The sequence below is a fragment of the Saccopteryx bilineata genome, chromosome 3 (genome assembly GCF_036850765.1).
Source record: "Saccopteryx bilineata isolate mSacBil1 chromosome 3, mSacBil1_pri_phased_curated, whole genome shotgun sequence".
NCBI classification, from domain to species: domain Eukaryota; kingdom Metazoa; phylum Chordata; class Mammalia; order Chiroptera; family Emballonuridae; genus Saccopteryx; species Saccopteryx bilineata.
Genome location: NC_089492.1, coordinates 169,015,786 through 169,039,725, shown reverse-complemented (window position 1 = coordinate 169,039,725; position 23,940 = coordinate 169,015,786). Strand labels below are relative to the sequence as shown.

At 37.5% G+C, this 23,940-nt stretch overlaps 1 protein-coding gene and 1 pseudogene across 1 annotated transcript in view; both read left to right on the top strand.

Annotated features, from left to right (window-relative positions):
• The first annotated feature begins 4,995 nt into the window (after positions 1–4,995).
• The window catches only part of RFX8 (regulatory factor X8), a 107,999-nt gene continuing 89,054 nt past the window's right edge, over positions 4,996–23,940 (top strand). The window contains 3 exon segments of the mRNA XM_066266496.1: positions 4,996–5,085; positions 5,185–5,270; positions 6,973–7,096. Coding sequence (XP_066122593.1) covers positions 4,996–5,085; positions 5,185–5,270; positions 6,973–7,096 — 300 coding nt within the window.
• LOC136328922 (eIF5-mimic protein 2-like) lies at positions 12,480–14,214 on the top strand (annotated as a pseudogene).

The following is a 23,940-nucleotide window of genomic DNA, read 5'->3' as shown; positions in this document are numbered from 1 at the left end:
TCATTGCAGCACTGTTCACAGTGGCCAAGACATGGAAACAACCAAAAAGCCCTTCAATAGAAGACTGGATAAAGAAGATGTGGCACATATACACTATGGAATACTATCAGCCATAAGAAATGATGACATCAGATCATTTACAGCAAAATGGTGGGATCTTGATAACATTATAAGGAGTGAAATAAGCAAATCAGAAAAAAACAAGAACTACATGATTCCATACATTGGTGGAACATAAAAATGAGACTAAGAGACATGGACAAGAGTGTGGTGGTTACCAAGGGTGGGGGGGGAGGGAGGACATGGGAGGGAGGGAGGGAGAGAGTTAGGGGGAGGGGGAGGGGCACAGAGAACTAGATAGAGGGTGACGGAGGACAATCTGACTTTGGGCGAGGGGTTTGCAACATAATTTGATGACAAAATAACCTAGACATGTTTTCTTTGAATATATGTACCCTGATTTATTAATGTCATCCCATTACCATTAATAAAAATTTATTAAAAAAAAAAAAGATGATTGTTCTTAAATTAAGTTGTAATTTAACTTGGTCCTGGGAATTGGCAGTTGGAATGTCCACCTACTCCATTGCCATCCTGGAATCCCTCAGTTTTCTTTAATTTTTATATATTTATTCTTATTTATTTATGAGTGTTTTGTTTGTTTTTACTTTTTTGTGGTTTCTCTTGTTTATTATACTTGTCATTCTAAATTTTTTTATATTCTTGATTGTACTTTTTTATTTTTAAGTCATTTTTTGTTAGAAGTCTTAACAATGACACTCTCAAATGCCATCAAATAGGAAGAAATTTAATACCATGGCTACACAATACAGAGCTGTAGTTCAGAAAGAAAATAAAAAATCTCTAGAGCAATTTCAATCACATAGAAACCTTGGAGTTAAACAATAGCAAATTGAAAATTGAAGTTTTAAAAATACTCAACAAGATGTAAGAAAATAATAAAAAACTTAATCAGCTCAGAAAACAAAATGAATACCTTATCAAGAAGATTGAAACTTTAAAAACAAAGGTAAAGAACTTATTACATGAATTGAAAATTGAGATAGCAAGTTTAGCTACTAGAACAGGCCAGATAGAAAAAAGAATCAGTGAAATTGAAGACAGGCAACTAGAGATGCTACAGAGAGAAGAGGAGAGAGACTCATGAACTTAAAAAAGAATGAGAGAGGTTTACAATAATTTTCTGACTCCATCAGAAAAATTAACATAAGAATAATGGGTATATCAGAGGAAGGGAGGGAGGAAGCAATGGAGAGCCTATTTAAACAAATAATTGATGAGAACTTTTCAAGCCTATGGAAAGAGTTAGAGCTTCAAATACAAGAAGCAAACAGAACACTAAATTACCTCAACTCAAACAGACCTTCTCCAAGGTACATCATAATAAAATTGGCAAAAATCAATGACAAAGAATCTTTATGGCAGCTAGGGAACAGAAGAACATAACATATAAAGGAAGGCCCATTAGGTTATCTTCACTTCTCAGCAGAAATTCTTCAAGCCAGAAGAGAGTGGACCCAAACATTCAAAGTACCAAAAGACAGGAATTACCAGCCAAGAATACTATATACATCAAAGTTATCCTCAAATATGAAGAAGCAATAAAAATGTTTCCAGACATACAGAACTTGAGGGGCTTTATCACCAGAAAACCCTCACTGCAGGAAATACTCAGGGGAGTTATTTGATCAGATACAAAAAACAAAACAAAACAAATCAAAGCTACATGTAAAAGCTGCAATAAGGTTACAATAAAAACAAGGATAATAGTTGCAACAATAACATAAAAAAGGAGAGAAGAAAGATCTGGCATAGCAAAGGAGAATAAAATGCAGAAACACTGATAAGACAAAGGACACTTGCACATATGAAAATTTTTCTCTTAATAACCTAATGGTAACAACCCATGAAAAAGTCACTACTGAAACACATAGTTTAAAAAAAGATGAAACAAGAAAGAAGTATGGAATACCATGAAACAAAAACAATTGAAAGAAACAAAAAAGAGAAGAATCATAGGAAACACTGAGCTGCCAGAAAATAAAACATAAAATGCCTACAGGAAATCCTCACCATCAATAATTACCCTAAATGTAAATGGACTAAACTCACCAGTAAAGAGGCACAGAGTGGCAGATTGGATCTAAAGGCAAAACCCAACCATTTTCTGCCTTCAAGAGACACTTCCAATTGTAAAGGAAAAAGTAAACTCAAAGTGAATGGTTAGAAAATAATTCTCTAAGCAGATAATACCCAAAGAATAGCAACTATAGCCATACTTACATCTGACAATGCTGACTTCAAGACAACAAAGGTAACCAGAGACAGAGATGAACATTTCATAATGATAAAGGGGACCTTGTAAAAAAAAGAAAAGATAAAGGGGACCTTGTATCAAGAAGACATAACACTTCTTAACATATATGCATTAAATCAGGGAGCAACAAAATATATAAGACATCTACTAGCAGAACTAAAAGTAGAAACAGATAAAAATATGGTCATACTTTAAGATATCAGCACACCACTAACGTCTTTAGATAGATCATCCAAACAGAAAATCAATTAAGAAATATTGACCTTAAATGACACTCTAGACCAAATGGACATAATAGACATTTACAGGACATTTCATTGCAGAACATCAAGTTGTTTATTCCTTTCCATTGTGCATAAAACATTCTCAAGGATAGACCATATGTTAAACACAAAACTAATGTCAATATATTCAGGAAGATTGAAATTATATTAAGCATATTTTTTTACCATAAGGCATTGAAATTAGAATTCAACTGCAAAAAAGAAGTAAAGAAACTTGCACTCACCAAAATGTGGAAATTGAACAACATACTTCTAAGAAATGACTGCATCAAAGAAGAAATAAGTGTAGAGATAAAAGACACATACAGACAAATGAGAATAACAACACGACATATAAAAATTTCTGGGATGCAATGAAAGCAGTAATAACAGGGTAGTTTATGTCATTTATATCAAGAAATAAGAGAGAACCCAAGTAAACAACCTAACATCATATCTTCAATAACTAGAAAAAGAAGAACAAAGTCATTCTAAAGGCAGCAGAAGACAGGAAATAGTAAAAATTAGAGTAGAGCTAAATGAAGTAGAGAACACATAAACTATAGAAAAAATTAATACAGCAAAGAGCTAGTGCCTTAAAAGATCAATAAAGTTGACACACCCTGGCTAGACTCACAAAGGAAAAAAGAGATAAGACCCATATAAACAAATTTCAAAATGAAACAGGAGACATCATAGATATACAAAGAATCTTACTAGAATACTATGAAACACTATATGCCACCAAAATTAACAATAGAAGAAATGGATAAATTCCTAGAACTATACAATGTTCCTAGACTGAGTATCAAAGAAGTGCAAAATTTAAATAGACCCATAAGCAGGGAATAAATAGAAACAGCTATCAAAAACTTTCCCAAGAAGTAGGGGGTCCCACAAATGTTGTATCCACAACCTCAGCTGCCCTAACCCACCAAGTGTGCAATCTGTATAAGGGTTGGTTCGGTGAGGCCAATCTGAGCCCACACTACAATCTTACTACAGAAGACTCTGTAGAAAGACCAGGTAGCTGCAAGAGGAGGAGGAGAAGCTGAAACGTGGAGACAAATCTCAGAGCTTGAGGCTTTCACAAAGCTGTTGTCATCTCTAAGAAGGAGGAAGCTGATCCTTATACAAAGGTTTGCCCCTATCATAGTACCCAGACACAAACAGCAAAAAGTGCAGTAGCTGCATTCTGGTAGTCCACAGTGGTTTATAAACAACAGTTGATGCCAACCCAAGAAGAACTATAGCCAACGCTACTGATAGTGGGTGGCAGACAGCACGAACCTTAGACTCAAATACCTATACAAGTAGCATTACAAAAGATAGAGTCTAGCAAGCACCAGACACTGTGAAGAATAAATATGCCCAACAGGACAGACATTGCACAGTGTGTAATACACATTATCAAGGTTGACACTTAGAACTAGCCAGGTGGAAGAGATACATGTACTAATGAAAAGATCAACTGCATCTAATACTCACATACAACAAGAAGAAAAATACTACCCTAAGAAGCAATCCTAGGACAACTTACAGAGGCTAAGAGCGAATGGATTTCTATGACAATTTGAAAAAATGTACTTTAAGGAGCAAATATTTGGTACATCTGTTTTTTAAGAAGACCATCCTATGACTAAATTGGTAGTTACTGTGAATAAACAAAAGTGAGTTTCAACTTAATGCCTGTCGCATTCTGCTACAGTGCCACAAACTTATCCAACATTTTTCTGGGATACTTTAAGTAGGTTTTTCATTCATCATCAAGTGGTGTCTTAGCAAAATAAATAAAATATCACCTATATCTATAAATTTTCTACTCTCCACTCCAAGAGATATCACCCTGATTAAACCTTGAGCAAATATGTAATTAGTTCCATAACAGCTATATTTAAACCATTGTGAAATAGCTGAGGTGTCAGACTCCTACAATAATTTTAAGGGAAAAGTTTGATAAAATGACACTGGATTAGGGTGAACTTCCATCCAATGACTTGTGTCCTTATTAGAAAATGAGAGAGGATACTTAGGAGAAGGCCTATTGAAGATGTGGGCACACATAGAACCATTCATCTACAAACCAAGGAAAGCCAGGGATTCCTGGCAATCACCATATGCTGGGAGAAAATCAGAGCAGATTTTTCCTCAGAGCCCTTGGATGCCTTCATTTTGGACGTTTAGCTTCCACAACTGTGAAAGATTAGATTTCTGTTGTTTTAAGCCACCTGAGGAAACAAATGCAGGGCTAAATATTTCCCAACTCCAACCCCATATGTTGATTTGTCTTTCTTCTAGCAAGCCAACAGGGTTAATGGTTGTGACTGTGGTCTTTAGCTCTCAAGGGAAGTAATGTGTCTATGGACTTGGCTGTGAGCTATGAGTCACTAGCAGATGCCTTCATCACAGGGGACCACCACCTGCCCGGGGCCCACAAGCACTTGGGCAGTTGAAGTTACTACTCAAGCAGAGCAGAGGCCTAAGGTCTGCACATCACACCAGAATGCCATCTAGCTCTGTTCCCAGAAGGACATAAAAGAGAGTCAAAGTGTACTGTTTCTCTGTCTCCTGGTGTCATTGCAGTTTAAAGAATCAAAATACAGTGGCCAATCCCAGTGGTGGGATTCAAATAGTTTAACAATTGCTGTGGGAAAAAGGGACACTGGAAGGTAGACTGCCTCCTTGCTCCTCCAAGGGAGGGTTCAGTCTCTTCCAGCCCTACCCTAGCCGCCTCTGACCTAACCTTGCCCAGTCTGCTGGGACTTGCCACTGACGAATGAAGGTGCCCAGGACCATCAGCTCCATCTCACGTCACCATGGAGGAGCCTAGGGTAATCATCCAAGTAGCAGGAAAGCAAACTTCATTTCTTATAGACACAGGGGCCACTTACTCTGCCTTGCCCAAATATTCGGGTTCTGCTCATCTCTCGAAGATCTCTGTTGTAGGTGTTGATGATCTTATTTTCCTCCTCATTTGCCACGAATCCGCTGCCTTGTTTAATACATAGTGTCTCCTTTACACACTCTTTTCTCCTTCTGCCTAAATGCTCCATGCTTATTTTAGTCCGGGACCTACTCTCCAAATTCAAATCCTCTCTCTCTATTTCTCTCTCTCTCTCTCTCTTGCTCTCTCTCTCTCTTCTTTTTGCCCACTTCTGTTACAAATTTACCTCTACCACCCACCATAGTGAATCCCAAGGTTCTCCTCACCACCTCACAACTGCAAAGCTCCAGGGAAAGGCCCCCTGGTTTAGTCTCTCCAGGTTAAAGAGAACAAAAGCTCCATCTCCATACATGCTTCACATGGCCCTTCCAATCTACCTGAATCATTGCCAGAAATCCAGTATTGACATTAAGTTTAAGACAAAAGCTTAATGCTCTAGAAGCAGTGGACAGTGGACTTGGATGCTAGCTGCAGAGTGTGGAAATATGACAACAGTTCCAGTGCCATGCAGACTTTTCCTGACTGTGTGTGACTCTTGCTCCTTGGGACAGTTCTCAGACTGAAGTAGGGTTGGGTTGCATTTACAGAAAATGTGGAGTGGTGATGGTGTCAACATGGAGTTGGTGAAATTATATTAACATATTAAAGGCATTTAAAACTGCAAAGATTTTATTTTAGATCCTGCTGTATTAGCTAAGAATTTGCTTGATAATCTAAGACTTTAATCCCTTCATTATATTAAGACACTTGTTTTGGTATCTGTTAGCATTGGCTATTTTAATTTTGTGTTTATTTTATATTTTTCCAGTATGCCTCCAAACTGGAACATGGGAAATCAGATGAGTATGAATCACAGCACACAAATTGAAATTAAAAAATAGAAAAGGGGGATATGTTGGGGGCTGAAAAGCCAACAGGGTTTTTGCAGTTTAGATTTTTGGGAGACAGAGGTGTGGGGAACTGGCTGTAAGCTGACAGTCTGCACATCCCCCCACCTCACTTGCCTGATTAGGTTGCAAAAGGCTGTTAAGCTGTGGTGTTAAATTGTTTATACTTATCCTACCTCCCATGTCCCCCAGAAAGACTGGAGGCAAGTTTCTTCTATCCTTTGCTTTGTGTAAAGTTAAGATGTTATTTATGGTGGAAGTTTTCTGCACTTGGTAAAATTCTTGGGTTGCCTTGGAGATATTGTCAGAGATCTCATTGATTTGCTGATGGCCCACTTTTCCCTATAAATAAATGAGAAAGCAGTTTTTGAGCATGCTCTTGTTCTTGCCAGCAGCTTTGCAGAGCCCTCCTAAACCCATCCTTTTATTCTTTAAGCATATTTTCTTAATTCTGCGCTATTCCCACTCAGGATCTGGAATTACTAGCCATGCTGGTTCATGGCAGATACCAATTTCCTCTTCTTTGTCTCTCTCCCTCAGGTTGGTGGACAATTTCTGCCTTTGCAAAGGGTGCAATGTGCCTCACTGCCTCATGTATGAGATTCACAAGGAGACCTTCAGGCAAAACTCCCAGAACCAAGTCAACCCAGCCACATTTAGAAAGGTAAGGTGTGAAAGTACAGTATTCACTGAGTTTAAAAAAAATAGTACCCACATTAATCAATAAGGCAATGTTAGGATTTGTTTGGGTCTAATGGGTTCTCAATAGGTATAATTTTGCTTTGCTCTGAGAGCCAACAAGATGGCTAATATACTATTTTATCTCTATGAAAAAGCCATCCTTTCTTCGTCCACACTTCATAGTGAGGCCCTGGAAAGGTAAAGGATGGGATGCCACCTCAGAAAGTGTAGCTATGGCAGCTCCAAGTACTCAGCCAGGTGTGCCAGGCCATTACTTCCTGCCTAAAAATGCCCAAACTCGGCTCCAGACAAGTTCTAGGAGCCACTTTGTGATGTCAGATGGCTGATGTTTCCCATGATTCGGTTGTACTTAGAGAACTCATTGGCTCTTAAAGATTTCCTCTGGAAATTAAGATCTTTATCAGGAACTTTGTTTAGATCATACAATATACAGAAAATGTTAACACAATGATAGTCTTTTGAGACCCTCCATATTTAACAGATGTTTATCAAGTAACCTCTTTATATCAGGCACTGTTTTAGGTGCTGGGGATACAACAGTGAAAAAGATATTTTTGCCCTTACTGAACTTATTATCTTATAGTTGGGGGAGACAGAGAGATGAGATAAAATATATAGTATATTATCTGGGTTAAATGCTAAAGGAGGATATAGAACATAAAGATAAGACTCTAAGGAAAAGGGATGTCTCACCCAATCTAATTGCACATCTGACTGGACCTCATAGAATCTAGTCCAGTGCTGTCCAGTAGAAACTTAAGGGGAACCATAGACATGATTTTAAATATTTTAGTATCCTCACTTTAAAAGCTTTTTTTAAAGGTGAAAATAATTTTTTATAATACTTAAATTTAATCCAAAATACTTGAAATTTTACCTTTACGCCATGAAATCAACATTAAAATCAGTGAGTTATTTTTTTATTCTTTCTCCAACTAAATTTCAAAAACCCAGTGTATTTTACATGTGAGCCCATCTCAATTCAGACAAGCCACACTTCAAGATGATGAGTCACCAGCACCTCTTCTCTCTCCCTCTGGGGTATCCTTCAACCACTAGGACTCTGCTTCTCTCCACTGGCCTGCTCCATGCCTTGCAGCCTTCTCCTCATCTGCCTGCCTAGCAGCCTTGTCAGATGGAAGTGGGGTGACTCATGTGTTTTGGCCCTGTTGTATGATCCTTACTTCCTTTTCTAAGAAACCAAAGACTGTTTTTCAAAATCTGCTTTAGATTTTCTTAGAAGTTTTTTCACCTTTGGGGCAGTCCCACTGCAGAGTATTCCAAAGAAAAAAAAAAGATATTCGAGTGTATGACAACAGACATTTTGTTAGCAGTTTTTATCTTAATACTCCATTGGAATCCATTTCCTAAAACACTAGCTTATATCTGTGATTGGGAACTTGCCTGAAGGACAGGCCAGCCCAGTGGTGCTGGGATTGGGAAGGGATCCTGTGCTGCCTAATTTGTGACTAAACAAAGAAGGAAGAGGAAGAGGAAAAGGATATGATCCCAAAGCATGTTTATAAGAGAAGCAACAAAATACCCAATTCTCATTTCCTCCTCCTCCCCTCCTTCCCTCCCCTGGGAATGGAGGCAATTCCAGATTCCACAGCAGTTCCTGTGCAGATATTAGAATGTTTCTTGCTCCTTTTGGCAGTCCTGGGCATATAATGGGTGATACTCATTCCTAGTGTAAATGATAATCTGACAAGGATGAGGGGATTTCCAGAACACTGACTTCCTTTTAAAAGCAACGTTTACTGATGCTTTTCTGTTTATAAAACAGAAAAGAGAAAATGTGAGAGTTAGAGAAAAGTGTTTAAAAAGAAATACATACCAGCTATGGCCTCACTGTCCAGAGATATAGCCACGTGTATGGTTGATTTGCACACTCATGCACACACATGACCAACAGAAGTGACTTGGTTTCCCATGTCCCTTTAGACCAGCTCATTGGGTGGTTCTTCCTCAGCCCCTGCATAAGCGTTTGAGCAGGCAGCATGACCTTTCTAGAAATCCCTGGGTGATACAAAGCCCGTTGTCATTCTAATTTACCAAACAGTGCGTGCCAGTCTGATGCTTGGAATGTCCAGCTCTATATTCTGAACTGGGTTTAAGGTGGAATCTTCTCCCGTCTCCTCCAGTATGCTTTCTTGCCAGTAGAGAAGTAGGCATGGTGGTTTCTTCTTCCCCCTCTCCATCTTCCTTCTCCCACTTCACTGAATGTTGGTTTGACCTTTCCAGGAGTGGGGGAGATAAAATTGGCTGAAAAGTTCTTACTGCATAGTTTCACACTTTGGTGGCCAGGCAGACCCTTGGCTTCTAGTCCCTTTGGTGGCTTCTTCAGAGTAGGTCTTGGGAATGTTCTTGTATGTACATCTTGCATTGGTGACTGACTCTTTTTGAAGCCTGACTGCCCAAGCTGGGATCCTTGCTGTGGCCCGAGGCTGGGCTCTCCCACATGTCAGCTCTTTCTCATTCATGGCCAACCTCTGGTCAGTCAGTCTTGACCTGAGCAGAAAATGGGTATGCCAGCTGAAACCAGGGCAGCAGCCATTGTCCTCTGCCTGTCCACCAAAGCCACTGGTCAGCCTATCTCTAATCCACCGGAACTCCTATGCTAGAACCAGACATTAACTATAGGGGCCTCACAATAAGCTCTTTAACAAATCTGTGGATCCCCTTCTGTTAAGCCTATCCCACACACCCTTAAAAGTTCGAGGATGATATCGGGAAAGAAGAAGTAAGGGTATCACTTTTTGCAGATGATATGATCCTATACATCAAAAACCCCAAAGAATCCACAAAAAGACTACTAGAAACAATAAGCCAATACAGTAAGGTCGCAGGATACAAAATTAACATACAGAAGTCAATAGCCTTTCTATATACCAACAATGAAACAATTGAGAATGAACTCAAAAGAATAATCCCCTTCACGATTGCAACAACAACAAAAAATACTTAGGAATAAACATAACAAAGAATATAAAGGACTTATATAATGAAAACTATAAACCATTGTTAAGGGAAATCGAAAAAGATATAATGAAATGGAAGAATATACCTTGTTCTTGGTTAGGAAGAGTAAGTATAATCACGATGGCCATATTACCCAAAGCAATATACAAATTTAATGCAATTCCCATCAAAATTCCTATGACATTTTTTAAAGAAATAGAGCAAAAAATCATCAGACTTATATGGAACTATAAAAACCCCCAAATAGCCAAAGCAATCCTAAAGAAAAAGAATGAAGCTGGGGGCATTACAACACCTGACTTCAAACTATATTATAGGGCCATGACAATCAAAACAGCATGGTATTGGCAGAAAAATAGACACTCAGACCAATGGAACAGAATAGAAAGTCCAGAAATAAAACCACATATATATAGTCAAATAATTTTTGATAAAGGGGCCAACAACACACAATGGAGAAAAGACAGCCTCTTCAACAAATGGTGCTGGAAAAACTGGAAAGCCACATGCAAAAGAATGAAACTGGACTACAGTTTGTCCCCCTGTACTAAAATTAACTCAAAATGGATCAAAGATCTAAACATAAGACCTGAAACAATTAAGTACATAGAAAAAGACATAGGTACTCAACTCATGGACCTGGGTTTTAAAGAGCATTTTATGAATTTGACTCCAAAGGCAAGAGAAGTGAAGGCAAAAATTAATGAATGGGACTACATCAGAGTAAGAAGTTTTTGCTCAGCAAGAGAAACTGATAACAAAATAAACAGACAGCCAACTAAATGGGAAATGATATTTTCAAACAACAGCTCAGATAAAGGCCTAATATCCAAAATATACAAAGAACTCATAAAACTCAACAACAAACAAACAAACAATCCAATAAAAAATGGGAAGAGGACATGAACAGACACTTCTCCCAGGAAGAAATACAAATGGCCAACAGATATATGAAAAGATGCTCATCTTCTTTAGCTATTAGAGAAATGCCAATCAAAACTGCAATGAGATACCACCTCACACCTGTTAGATTAGCTATTATTAACAAGACAGGTAATAGCAAATGTTGGAGAGGCTGTGGAGAAAAAGGAACCCTCATCCTCTGTTGGTGGGAATGTAAAGTAGTACAACCATTATGGAATAAAGTATGGTGGTTCCTCAAAAAACTGCAAATAGAACTACCTTATGACCCAGCAATCCCTCTACTGGGTATATACCCCAAAAACTCAGAAACATTGATACGTAAAGACACATGCAGCCCCATGTTCATTGCAGCATTGTTCACAGTGGCCAGGACATGGAAACAACCAAAAAGCCCATCAACAGATGACTGGATAAAGAAGATGTGGCACATATACACTATGGAATACTACTCAGCTGTAAGAAATGATGACATCGTATCATTTACAGCAAAATGGTGGGATCTTGATAACATGAAACGAAGTGAAATAAGTAAATCAGAAAAAACCTGGAACTGCATTATTCCATACGTAGCTGGGACATAAAAGTGAAACTAAGAGACATTGATAAGAGTGTGGTGGTTACGGGGGGAGGGGGGAAAGGGAGAGGGGGAGGGGAGGGGCACAAAGAAAACTAGATAGACGGTGACAGAGGACAATCTGACTTTGGGTAATGGGTATGCAACATAATTGAACGACAAGATAACCTGGACTTGTTATCTTTGAATATATGTATCCTGATTTATTGATGTCGCCCCATTAAAAAAATAAAATTATTTAAAAAAAAAAAGTTCGAGGATGGTCTTGCTACAAAAAATACCCTTACACTTACTTTTCTCTTTACCTCTTTATGGATGATTTGAATTGAAAACTTTTCAGAGTTTTAAAGCCAAATTTTAGCTAAATGTCTGAGGGTGCGAGTCCCCTCCAGTGTGTCTCACAATTTACTTTGCTGTCTGTCTCCGTGCCTCATCCTGTTGTAAAGATACTATATATAGATGAATGGATTGAAAGACCAATGTATGACTGGATGTACAGACAGATGAGTGTTCAGACATATGAGTGTTCAGACAGGTAGGCAGACAGATACCCAGAGCACAATGTCACACACTTTTTAACAGCACTAAGCCTAGAATCAGACTAATAGCTTATAACCATGGGCAAGTTATTTAACCATTTTGTGCCTCAACTTTGTCATCTGTAAAATAAGAACATTCCTAATATTAATAGTACCTACATCATGAAAAGCTTTTAAGAAATTAATGAGAAAATATATGTAAAGAATTAATTAACCTTGGTGCATAGAAAGCACCCAAGAAACATTAATTTTTACAATTATATACCTATTTTCACTTAGAATATCATAAACATTTTGACATTAAAATATTTTTAAATGCAGCAGAGCAGAGATCGCCACCATTGTCGCCACATCTGGGATTTTTTACCTTTTTCTCTTTGCCTTAAATTCGGGTGTCTTTTATGAATAATCAAAAGCAGCAAAAGCCAACACTATCAGGCCAACATTTTAAAACTAGAAAGAGATGAAAAAGAGAGGTTTGACCCTACTCAGTTTAAAGACTGTATTATTCAAGGCTTAACTGAATGAAACTGGTACTAATTTGGAAGCAGTAGCAAAGTTTCTTTTTTTCTTTTTTCTTTGAAAGCAGCACCTTCTTTTTATTATTATTATTATTAATTTTAATGGGGTGACATAGATCAATCAGTAGCAAAGTTTCTTGATGCTTCTGGAGCAAAACTTGATTACCACTGACATGCAGAAACACTCTTTGACATTCTGGTGGCCGGGAGAGTGTTGGCTCCAGGTGATACACTTGCAGATGACATGATACATACAGATGTCTGTGTGTTCACAGCACAAGAAGACCTAGAAATCATGCAGGCATTGCTCGGGTTTTTAACAAGTTAACGGGTGCTATAAATACCTGGAGAAAGGTTTTGAAGATGAAGTAAAAAAGCTGTCCTGTTCTTAAAGAGTTTTCAGAGTTGGAGAGGAACAATCTGGCTATGCTGACTGGTGTTCTTCTGGCTAATGGAACTTAATGAATCCATTCTTAATAGCCTTTACAATGAGAACTTAGTTAAGGAAGGGATTTCAGCAGCTTTTGCTGTAAAGCTTTTTAAATCATTGATAAATAAAAAAGATATAATGCAGTAGCTGCAAGTCTTCAGAAAGTTAGCATTGATAACAAACTGATGGAACTTTTTCCTGCCAATAAAACAAAATGTTGAATACTTCACGAAGTATTTTACAGAGGCAGGCGTAAAAGAGCTTTCAAAATATGTTTGCAATCAGCAAACCATAGGAGCTCGTAAGGAACTCCAGAAAGAACTTCAAGAACAAATGTCCATGGTGATCCATTTAAGGATCTAATTTTGGATGTCAAGAAGGAGATGAAAAAAAATAACATACCAGAACCCACTGTCATTGGAATAGTCTGGTCCAGTGTAATGAGCACTGTGGAATGGAACAAAAAAGAGGAGCTTGTAGCAGAGCAAGCCATCAAGCACTTGAAGCAATACAGCCCCCTTCTTGCTGCCTTTACTACTCAAGGTCAGTCTGAGCTGAAGCTGTTACTGAGGATTCAGGAGTATTGTTATGATAACATCCATTTCATGAAAACCTTCCAGAAAATAGTGGTGCTTTTTTATAAAGCTGAAGTCCTGAGTGAAGAGCCCATTCTGAAATGGTGTAAAGATGCACATGTTGCAAAGGGGAAAAATGTATTCCTTGAACACATGAAAAAGTTTGTGGAGTGGCTCAAAAATGCTGAAGAAGAATATGAGTCTGAAGCTGAAGAAGGGGACTGAATTTTGAAACTATACCCTCAGTAAAGCAAACAGGAGTTGTAGATAAAATGTCATGTCTCATATGTCCCAGTTCTTACATCTTCCAATTCCCTGTATCAAGCATAATATAAGGGCTTTCATGGCAAATTTTATTTTAACTGTTTCTATCATTACTGGAAATATTGGGTTTAGTTTCTAAAATCATGTTTTAAGTAGCTACAGGAGCTATAGATTAGAATCTAATGTTGCATTAGTCTTTTTAGTTATCTACCTCCTGTATTTTTTACTGAAATAATGTGATTTAAGGCCTTACACAATGAACAGTTCACTTTTTTCCTGGGTTTTCTATATAAACAGTTTCTGAGATATGATTTGGTTAAAAAATAATTTGTTATAAAAATTCTATTTTCAAATTAAATTGTAAAAGTATCCAAAGTTTCAAAAAGCAAGGATTTATGTGATAATTTGGTATGCCCAGAGCCCTCCTCATCAATGAAAATCTCATATACAATAATTGAGTTTATTAACATGAATCTTGAGTATTTGGACCATTGCTTACATGTTAATATTTTGTTGCACTTTCAACCCCAGATGTCCTTGAGCTCAATTGTTTGCTTTCTGGTTTTCATTCTTTAGTGAAGCCAGGGGTAGTCAACCTTTTTATACCTACTGCCCACTTTTGTAACTCTGTTAGTAGTAAAATTTTCTAACCGCCCACCGGTACCACAGTCATGGTGATTTATAAAGTAGGGAAGTAACTTTATAAAATTTATAAAGCAGAGTTACAGCAAGTTAAAGCATATAATGATAATTACTTACCAAGTACTTTGTCAGATTTTTGCTAAGTTTGGCAGAATAAATTTTTATAAAACAACTTACTATAGTTAAATCTATCTTTTTATTTATACTTTGGTTGTTCTGCTACTACCACCATGAGAGCTGGAGCGCCCCCTAGTGGGTGGTAGAGACCAGGTTGACTACCACTGAGTGAAGCCATGAAAAACAAACCCGAAAGTGAGGTCTTTGGGAAATCATATGTGGCAGAGGCGAGAGGAAGAAAGTTGAACTTTTTCCCATTGAGAAATTTCTGCATTGTTTGTATATTTCCAGGCAAAAAAAATGGGTCTTCTTTTGATACCGTTTTCATTTATACCTTAGAAAAGTCCTGTTATCTAACAAATTTAACACTTGTCACACACTTAGATAGGAAAGGACTCATGAAATAGTGTGAGTAAAGGAAGTGACTACTAAACCCAGTAAATTGTTGAAATTGTTAAGAGTCAGCATGTGTTTTTGGTACTCTAAATAAAACTCATTTCCTGTTGTCTTAGAGTATTTGATGTAAAGAATGGAGTACAGTGATAATGATTTGTCCACTTGGTTGTATAGGACTAGCTTCATTCTCTTAACATATTTACTAATGATTCAGGTATCTGGCTATTAACACACTCTAGTTGCCTTTTTTTTTTTAATTGCCACGAGCCAAATATCTCTTCCATACAATTGACTCATTTATTTTAATGACTACCTTTTATTTTTTCTCTTTTCTTGCTGCCACCCATCTATATATGTAGTCAATAGAAAACAAAATGTGACCACACTTTTTGGTGAAAATGAAGATTTTGAAAGTTTTGATTGCTAAAAGAAACTAGCTTGAAACAATGCCTCCAGAGATTGAGTGGAAATTGCCCCTTTCAAAGGTGCCATTTTTATGACCCAATAAGATGGTGTTTAGCAATTCATCTGGAAGGAATAATGTGTACTATAATTTGAAATAAAGGTGTATACTAACCTTATGAAGAAGAGTATTATTACTGATACCATTGTGAATGAGGTAAAATTGTTAAATAAATAACTTTGATAAAATTTTCAAGCACAGGCAAAAATGTATTCAACTAGGTTTCTAAATAGTGATCTGCTTTTACTTTGTCATTTGTAGTACATAGACTTTTGAAAAAAAAATAAAGTCCACACTTAGGGTTATATAAAGAAAAATAAATTTTTTAAAATGCATGTTGTATAATGGCTAAAAGTATTTTGGGATGTTCTAGAATTCATCTAATCATTCTTTTTATAAGAAATTTAAGTTGTTTATAATTTTTATCTATTATAAGTAACATTAGTTGACATCTATATCTGGTAATTTCTCTAGGAAAGACAGGGGGCCAGGCATTCCCAAACTATGGCCCGTGGGCCACATGCAGCCCCCTTAGGCCATTTATCTGGCCCCCTGCTGCACTTCCAGAAGGGGCACCTCTTTCATGTGTGGTCAGTGAAAGGAGCACTGTATGTGGTGGCCTTCCAATGGTCTGAGGGACAGTGGACTGGCCCCCTGTGTAAAAAGTTTGGGGACCCCTGCTCTAGGCAATTGTAACCACTTCACACTCCTCATGATAGTTATTGATATTTTTACCCAAATCCGTAATATTCTTTTTTTTTTAATAATTTTATTTTTTTAATGGGGCGACATCAATAAATAAGGATACATATATTCAAAGATAACAAGTCCAGGTTATCTTGTCGTTCAATTATGTTGCAAATCCGTAATATTCTTAGCCTATGACATTCGTTGGTTAAGAACTTTATTTAGCTGTCTCAACTTGCATTTATTGGGTGGTTAGGCAAGGTAAGCATGTGTTTTGGTCATATGTCTCTTGTGTGTATACATAATATCACCAGACCTTTTTATATTGGTGCATTAGTGTCTTTTCTATTTATTTTTTTGAGCTCTCACTATATTAAGTACGTAAATTTTTTACTTTGTACAATTTGTCAAACTAGACATCTCAGTTGGTTTTTAAATTTTAACTGTGGTATACCTGCCATAAACTAGAATCAAGGGCTAGTTGGAGTTGGAACTACTCAATAAAGTAAAATATGCAGATTATTTTACTGTCAGTCAACTAGGTAGTTCATTTCTGCCTCTCTCTCTCTAAAACACCAGAAAACCATGCAGAGCCTTGAACCTGACCTTGCTGCATATTTTACAATAATTCCAGTAAATACTTCCTGTTTTACAACTAGACCTACAAGGAGGGTTTTAAGTGACTTTTCTTTTTTTTAAATTATTATTATTATTAATTTTAATGAGGTGACTGATAAATCAGGGTACATATGTTCAGAGAAAACATCTCCAGGTTATTTTGACATTTGACTATGTTGCATACCCCTCACCCAAAGTCAAATTGTCTTCCATCACCTTCTATCTGATTGTCTTTGTGCTCCTCCCCACCCCCCACCCGCATAACCACCACACTCTGGTCCATGTCTCTGAGTCTCATTTTTATGTCCCACCTATGTATGTAATCATATAGTTCTTAGTTTTTTCTGATTTACTTGTTTCACTCCGTATAATGTTATCAAGATCCATCCATCCATGTTGTAGTAAATGATCCTATGTCATCATTTCTTATGGCTGAATAGTATTCCATAGTATATATGTACCAAAGCTTTGATCTCCACTTGTCCACTGATGGACACTTGGACTGTTTCCAGATCTTTGCTATTGTGAACAATGCTGCCATAAACATGGGGGTGCATTTCTCCTTTTGAAACAGTACTATGGTGTTCTTGGGGTATATTCCTAAAAGTGGCATAGCTGGGTCAAAAGGTAGTCCGATTTTTAATTTTTTGAAAAATCTCCATACTGTTTTGCATAGTGGCTGATTGTCTTTGTGCTCCTCCCCACCCCCCACCCGCATAACCAGTCAGCATTCCAACCAGCAGTGCAAGAGAGTTCCCTTTTCTCCACATCCTCGCCAGCACTTACTCTGTGTTGTTTTGTTGATGAGCTCCATTCTGATTGGTGTGAGGTGATATCTCATTGTGGTGTTAATTCACATTTCTCTAATAATTAGTGATGATGAGCATTTTTTCATATGCCTATTAGCCATCTGTATTTCCTCTTTGGAGAAGTGTCTATTCATTTCTTGTGCCCATTTTTTGCTTGGATTGTTTGTCTTTCTGGTGTTGAGTTTTACAAGTTCTTTATAAATTTTGGTTATTAACCCCTTATCAGACATATTGTTGAATATGTTCTTCCACTGTATAGTTTGTCTTTTTATTCTGTTCTTATTGTCTTTAGCTGTGCAAAAGCTTTTTAGTTTGACATAGTCCATTTATTTATCCTGTCTTTTATTTCATTTGCCCGTGGAGATAAATCAGCAAATATAGCTGCGAGAGATGTCGGAGAGCTTACTGCCTATGTTTTCTTCTAAGATGCTTCTGGTTTCACGGCTTACATTTAAGTCTTTTATTCATTTTGAGTTTATTTTTGTGAATGGTGTAAGTTGGTGGTCTAGTTTTATTTTTTTGCAGGTAGATGTCCAATTTTACCAACACCATTTGTTAAAGAAACTGCCTTTACTCCATTGTATGCTGTTACCAAACTTGTCAAATATCAGTTGTTCATAAAGGTGTGGGTTTATTTCTGGGTTCTCTCTTCTGTTCCATTGATCTATGCCTGTTCTTATGCTAGTACCAGGCTGTTTTGAGTACAATGGCCTTGTAGTATAACTTGATATCCGTAAGTTTGATACCTCCCATTTTATTCTTCCTTTTCAAGATTGCTGAAGCTATTCATGTTCTCTTTTGGTTCCATATAACTTTTTGGAATATGTGTTTTATATCTTTGAAATATGTCATTGGTATTTTAATTGGTATTGCATTGAATTTATAAATTGCTTTGGGTAATATAGACATTATAATGATGTTTATTCTTCCTAACCATGAGCATGGTATATGCTTCCACTTTTTTGTATCTTCCTTGATTTCTTTTATCAATGCTCTATAATTTTCAGAGTTCAAGTCTTTAATCTCCTTGGTTAAATTTACTCCTGGGTACTTTATATTTTCGGTTGCAATAGTGAAGGAAATTGTTTCCTTAATTTCCCTTCCTGACAGTTTATTGTTGGTGTATAAAAATGCCTCAGATTTCTGAGTATTAATTTTATATCCTGCCACCTTGCTGAATTCATTTACTGGGTTCACTAGTTTTTTGACTGTGATTTTTGAGTTTTCTATATACAATATCATATCATCTGCAAATAATGATAATTTTACTTCTTCTTTTCCAATTTAGATGCCTTTATTTCTTCTTCTTGTCTGATTGCTGTGGCTAGGACTTCCATAACTATGCTGAATAAGAGTGGTGAAAGGGGGCATCCCTGCCTTGTTCCTGATCTTAAGGGGATTGCTTTTAATTTTTGCCCATTGAGTATGATGTTGGCTGTGGGTTTCTCATAGATGGCCTTTATCGTGTTGAGGTATGTTCCCTGTATTCCCACTTTGCTGAGAGTTTTGATCATGAATGGGTGCTGGATTTTATCAAATGCTTTTTCTACATCTATTGAAATTATCATGTGGCTTTTCTACTTCCTTTTGTTTATGTGATGAATCACATTGATTGATTTGCAAATATTGTATCAGCCTTGCTTCCCCAGAATAAATCCCACTTGATCATGATGTATGATGTTTTTCATATATTGCTGGATCCAGTTTGCTAATATTTTGTTGAGGATTTTAGCACCTAAATTCATTAGGAATACTGGCCTATAATTTACTTTCCTTGTGTTGTGTTTGTCTGGTTTTGGAATCAGAATTATGCTCGCCTCATAAAAGGAGCTTGGAAGTCTTCCTTCCTCTTGAATTTTTTGAAATAGCTTGAGAAGGATAGGAGTTAGTTTTTCTTTGAATATTTGGTAGAATTCACCTGTGAAGCATCAGGCCCAGGACTTTTCTCTGTTGGGGGAGTTTTTTTATCTGTTTCGATCTCATTTGTTGTAATCGGTCTGTTTAGGTTTTCAGATTCTTCCAGATTGATTTTTGGAAGATTATATGCTTCAAGAAATTTGTCCATTTCATCTAGGTTGTCTAATTTTTTGGCATACAGTTCTTCATAGTATTTTCTTACAATATTTTGTATTTCTGTTGTGTCAGTTGTTATTTCTCCACTTTTATTTCTAATTTTATTTATTGAGTCTTCTCTTTTTTCTTGGTGAGTCTGATTAAAGGTTCATCAATTGATCTTGTTTACCTTTTCAAAGAACCACCTCCTGGTTCCATTGATCCTCTGTACTGTTTCTTTAGCCTCTATGTCATTTATTTCCACTCTGATCTTTATTATTTTCTACCTTCTACTACCTCTGGGCTTTACTTTCTGTTCTTTTTCTATTTTTTTTAGATGCAGGGTTAAGTTATTTATTTGAGCTTTTTCTAGCTTCTTAAGGTATGCCTGTAATGCTATGAAGTTTCCTCTCAGGACTGCTTTTGCTGTGTCCCATAAATTTTGAGTTGATTTATTCTCGTTAATGTTCTTTTCTAGGAATTTTTAATTTTTTTCTTTGATCTCATTGTTAACCCATTCATTATTTAATAACATGCTATATAGTTTCCAAGTGTTTGAGTATTTTTCAGTTTTTCTGTTGTGATTGATCTTGAGTTTCATGCCATTGTAATCAGAGAAAGTGTTCGATATGATTTCAACCCTCTTAAATTTGTAGAGACCACCTTTGTGCCCTAACATGTGGTCTATTCTAGAGAATGTACCATGAGCACTTGAAAAAAATGTATATTCTGCTGCTTTAGGGAGAAAGGTTCTGAAGATATCTATTAAATCCAGTTGAGCTAGTGTGTCCTTTAAGTCTGCTGTTTCTTTGTTAATTTTCTTTCTTGAGGATATGTATAGTGATGTTAGTAGGGTATTGAAATCCCCTACTATTATTTATCAGATCATTTAATCCATTTACATTTAAGACTATTATTGATATGTAGTTGTTTATTGCCATTTTATTCTTTAAAACTGTATTCCTCTTTTGCTATATATTTTTTCTCCTTTGATCTGTTTACAAGAGGCCCCTTAGCATTTTTTGCAGCATTGGTTTGGTTGTAGTGAAGTACTTGAGTTCTTTTTTGTCTGAAAAGCTTTTTATTTCTCCTTCAATTTTAAACAATAGTGTTTCTGGATAAAGTAGTTTTGGTTGTAGGCTCTTGTTCTGCATTACTTTGAATATTTCTTACCATTCCCTTCTGGCCTCAAGTGTTTCTGTTGAGAAGTCAGAAGTCATCCTTATGGGGACTCCTTTTTTTCTAGCAGCTTTTAATATTTTCTCTTTATACTTAGCTCTGGTATTTTAATTATGATGTGTCTTGGTGTTGATTTCTTTGGGTTTCTCCTTAATGGAGTTCTCTGTGCTTCCTGAACATGTGAGATGTTTTCCTGCCTTAATTGAGGGAAGAATTCAGCTAATGATATGTTTGAACAAAGTCTCTAACCCTTGTTTTTTCTCTTCTTCAAGAACCCCTATGATGAGGATGTTATTTCTCTTCATGTTGTCACAGAGCTCTTGTAGAGTTTCCTCAGACTTTTTGAGTCTCTTCTTTTTTCTGCTCTGCTTCTGTGCCTTTGTTTATCTTATCCTCTAACTCACTGATTTGATCCTCAGCTTAATCCATCCTGCTTTTAATTTCTTCTATTGTGGTCTTCATTTCTGATATTGTATTTGTCATTTCTGACTGATTCTTTTTTATTATTTTAATGTCCTTCTTTGTATTTGCTATGTCTTTATTTAGGTGTTCATAATGATTATATATTGTTGTTCTAAGATCTTTGAGCATCCTAACAATTGTTATTTTAAACTCTGCTTCTGGTAATTTGGTTATATCTGACTCATTCAGGTCTTTTTCTGGGGATTTCTCCTGATTCATTTGTGTTGCATTTTTCTGCCCTCCCATTTTGTCTGTGTATAGGAAGGTTTTGGCCACTGGAGTCTAATGGGTGTGGCCTCTGTGTTCTCTAGGTGTGGTCTGCCTGCTGGGGCTGTCACTGTGGTTTCCACTTCTCCTCAACAGGAGGAGCTGTGATCATTTGCCCAGGTCTACAAGCCTCAGTGGCCTTGGGCTTCACCCCGCTCCTGTGGGTGAGGTATGTGCTGCTCCTGGGCCGCAATCAAGCCTTGTCACTGCAGGCAGTGTTGAGCATCTTTGCTAAGGTGTGGGTCTCCGCCTGTTCTGGGCTTTCATCCACCCACGTGGGAGGAGCTGGCTTGCGCATTGGGCTGCAAGTCTGGGTTCTGTGGGCTGGGTGAGGCTGTGCACCAACACGCCCTTGCTCAGCAGTGGGTCTCTACCCCTTCCAGGGCTCCTGCCCTTCCCCCACAGGCAGGATTGAAGGCGGGCCCGCAGCTGGGCCTGACCACATTTGCACCTTCCCTCGGCCCTGTAGGGCAAGACTGAGTTCACACCCGGAACTCAGTCATGGCTGGCCAGCTTCTGCCCTTGCCGATGGAACCATGCTTCCATATCCTGCTACTGCCTGCCCTCCAGAGAGGCCTCAGTTGTGTGGGTGGGGGCGCTGCCGCTCAGACCCTAACACTCCATACTGTAGTCCCAAAAGCTCCCTCCTTTTAATCGACTCTGCTCTGATTGCCACAGGAGAGCTTGTTTGGCTGGTGTCCTACTTCCCTTTGCTGGTACTGCCATTTCCAGGGGAAATATTTGCTTCATATTTGGGGAGTGACTCAGCCCAGGGGTTAGGATGACTGTCCCTCAAAGTGTTTCTCCCTGTGCCTCCTAGATTACACTATCTTCCTGCTGCTCCAATTCTCTTGTCTCTCCTATCTCCTGGTGCCCTGTGTGGGTGGTTGTGAGAGAGGTTTTCTGTGCGGTCCCTTTAAGAATAATCCTGGATCTGAGAAATCTGTGTCTTTCTCACAAACAGTATCCTGACTTGTTTTGCAGCTAAATGCTGTTCATATGCCTCTTCTAGGCTCTGGAGCTGCAGGCTGGGGCTTTGTTCCTGGGCCTCAAGACCCTCCCCTCTCCACTAAACTCACTTCCTGACACGTGAATCTCTCTGGGCTGCCCTTCACTCTTGGGAGCTGGGCAGCCCTCTCCGTATTTCTGCTTTTCCTACCAGTCTCAGTATAACTTCTTCAGTGTTTCTTGGTTGAAGAGTCCTCTTAGTTTAGTCCAAAGTTGGGTTTTTCAGATGATGGTTTTTAAAATTAAGTTGTAATCCACTTTGGATCTGGGAGGTGGAAGTTGGTACATCTGCCTACTCCATCACCATCTTGCTGCTCCTTAAGTGACTTTTCTTAAGAGAAAATAAAATTGTTAGGATCTATTGTTAAAAGTAGGAATTTCTGGCTGCTAATTCTGTCTGCATTTAGGTTTCACTGACTTTTTATTTATTTTTTAGTTAATTTTTCAAAGAATAGAGAGAGAGAGTGAGAAAGAGGGAGTGAGAAGCAGTAAGTACCTACTTATAGTAATTGCTTCCTGTATGTGCCTTACTAGGCAAACCCAGGAATTTGAACCAGCAGCCTTAGAATTCCAGGTTGATGCTTCATCCACTGTGCCACCACAGGTCAGGCATTTTCTTTTATCTCTTATGTTTTATTTTTTATCTGTACATTTTGGTTCTCCTTTCCTAAAGGAAACTGTCAGTTTAGCCTCATGACCTTGAGGTGAGGCATAGAGCCAGACAAGAATGTTTCATGACACTGTCAAATTCTGCTGCTTATAAGCTAAAAAAAAGAAGAAGAAAGAAAGAAAGAGTGATGTAACAGGAGACCAAGCAGAAGAAAAGGCTGAGTGATTATAGGGATGATAAGGATTATCAAAAAAGTGCAGAGCTCATTACTTGACTGTTCAGAACACCATGCCTTTCATGATCTGTATGTATATAATTTCACCATGTCCCAGAACTTTTACCTTAGCAGACCTTCACTTTGATGCCATGCATGCCATGGACCTCATCATTAGAAAAATGAAATGGACTTCTGTTTTTTTAATGTTATTGATCATAAACATAATATCAGTGCTATTTGACACCATGCATTAAAATGATAACTGGAGATGAGAAGATGAGTTAGAAATAGCTATGTCATTGAATATTGTAATAGCCTTTGATAACAAAACCTGTACCAGGTAAATAAATGAATAATAAAATATAAAAATGTCATTAGAAAAGGAGGAAAATAGTAAAATTATGGGACACTTATATGATGAACTGTTATACAACTGTTAATAATTTTTGTTTTCAGAGAATTCTTAATAA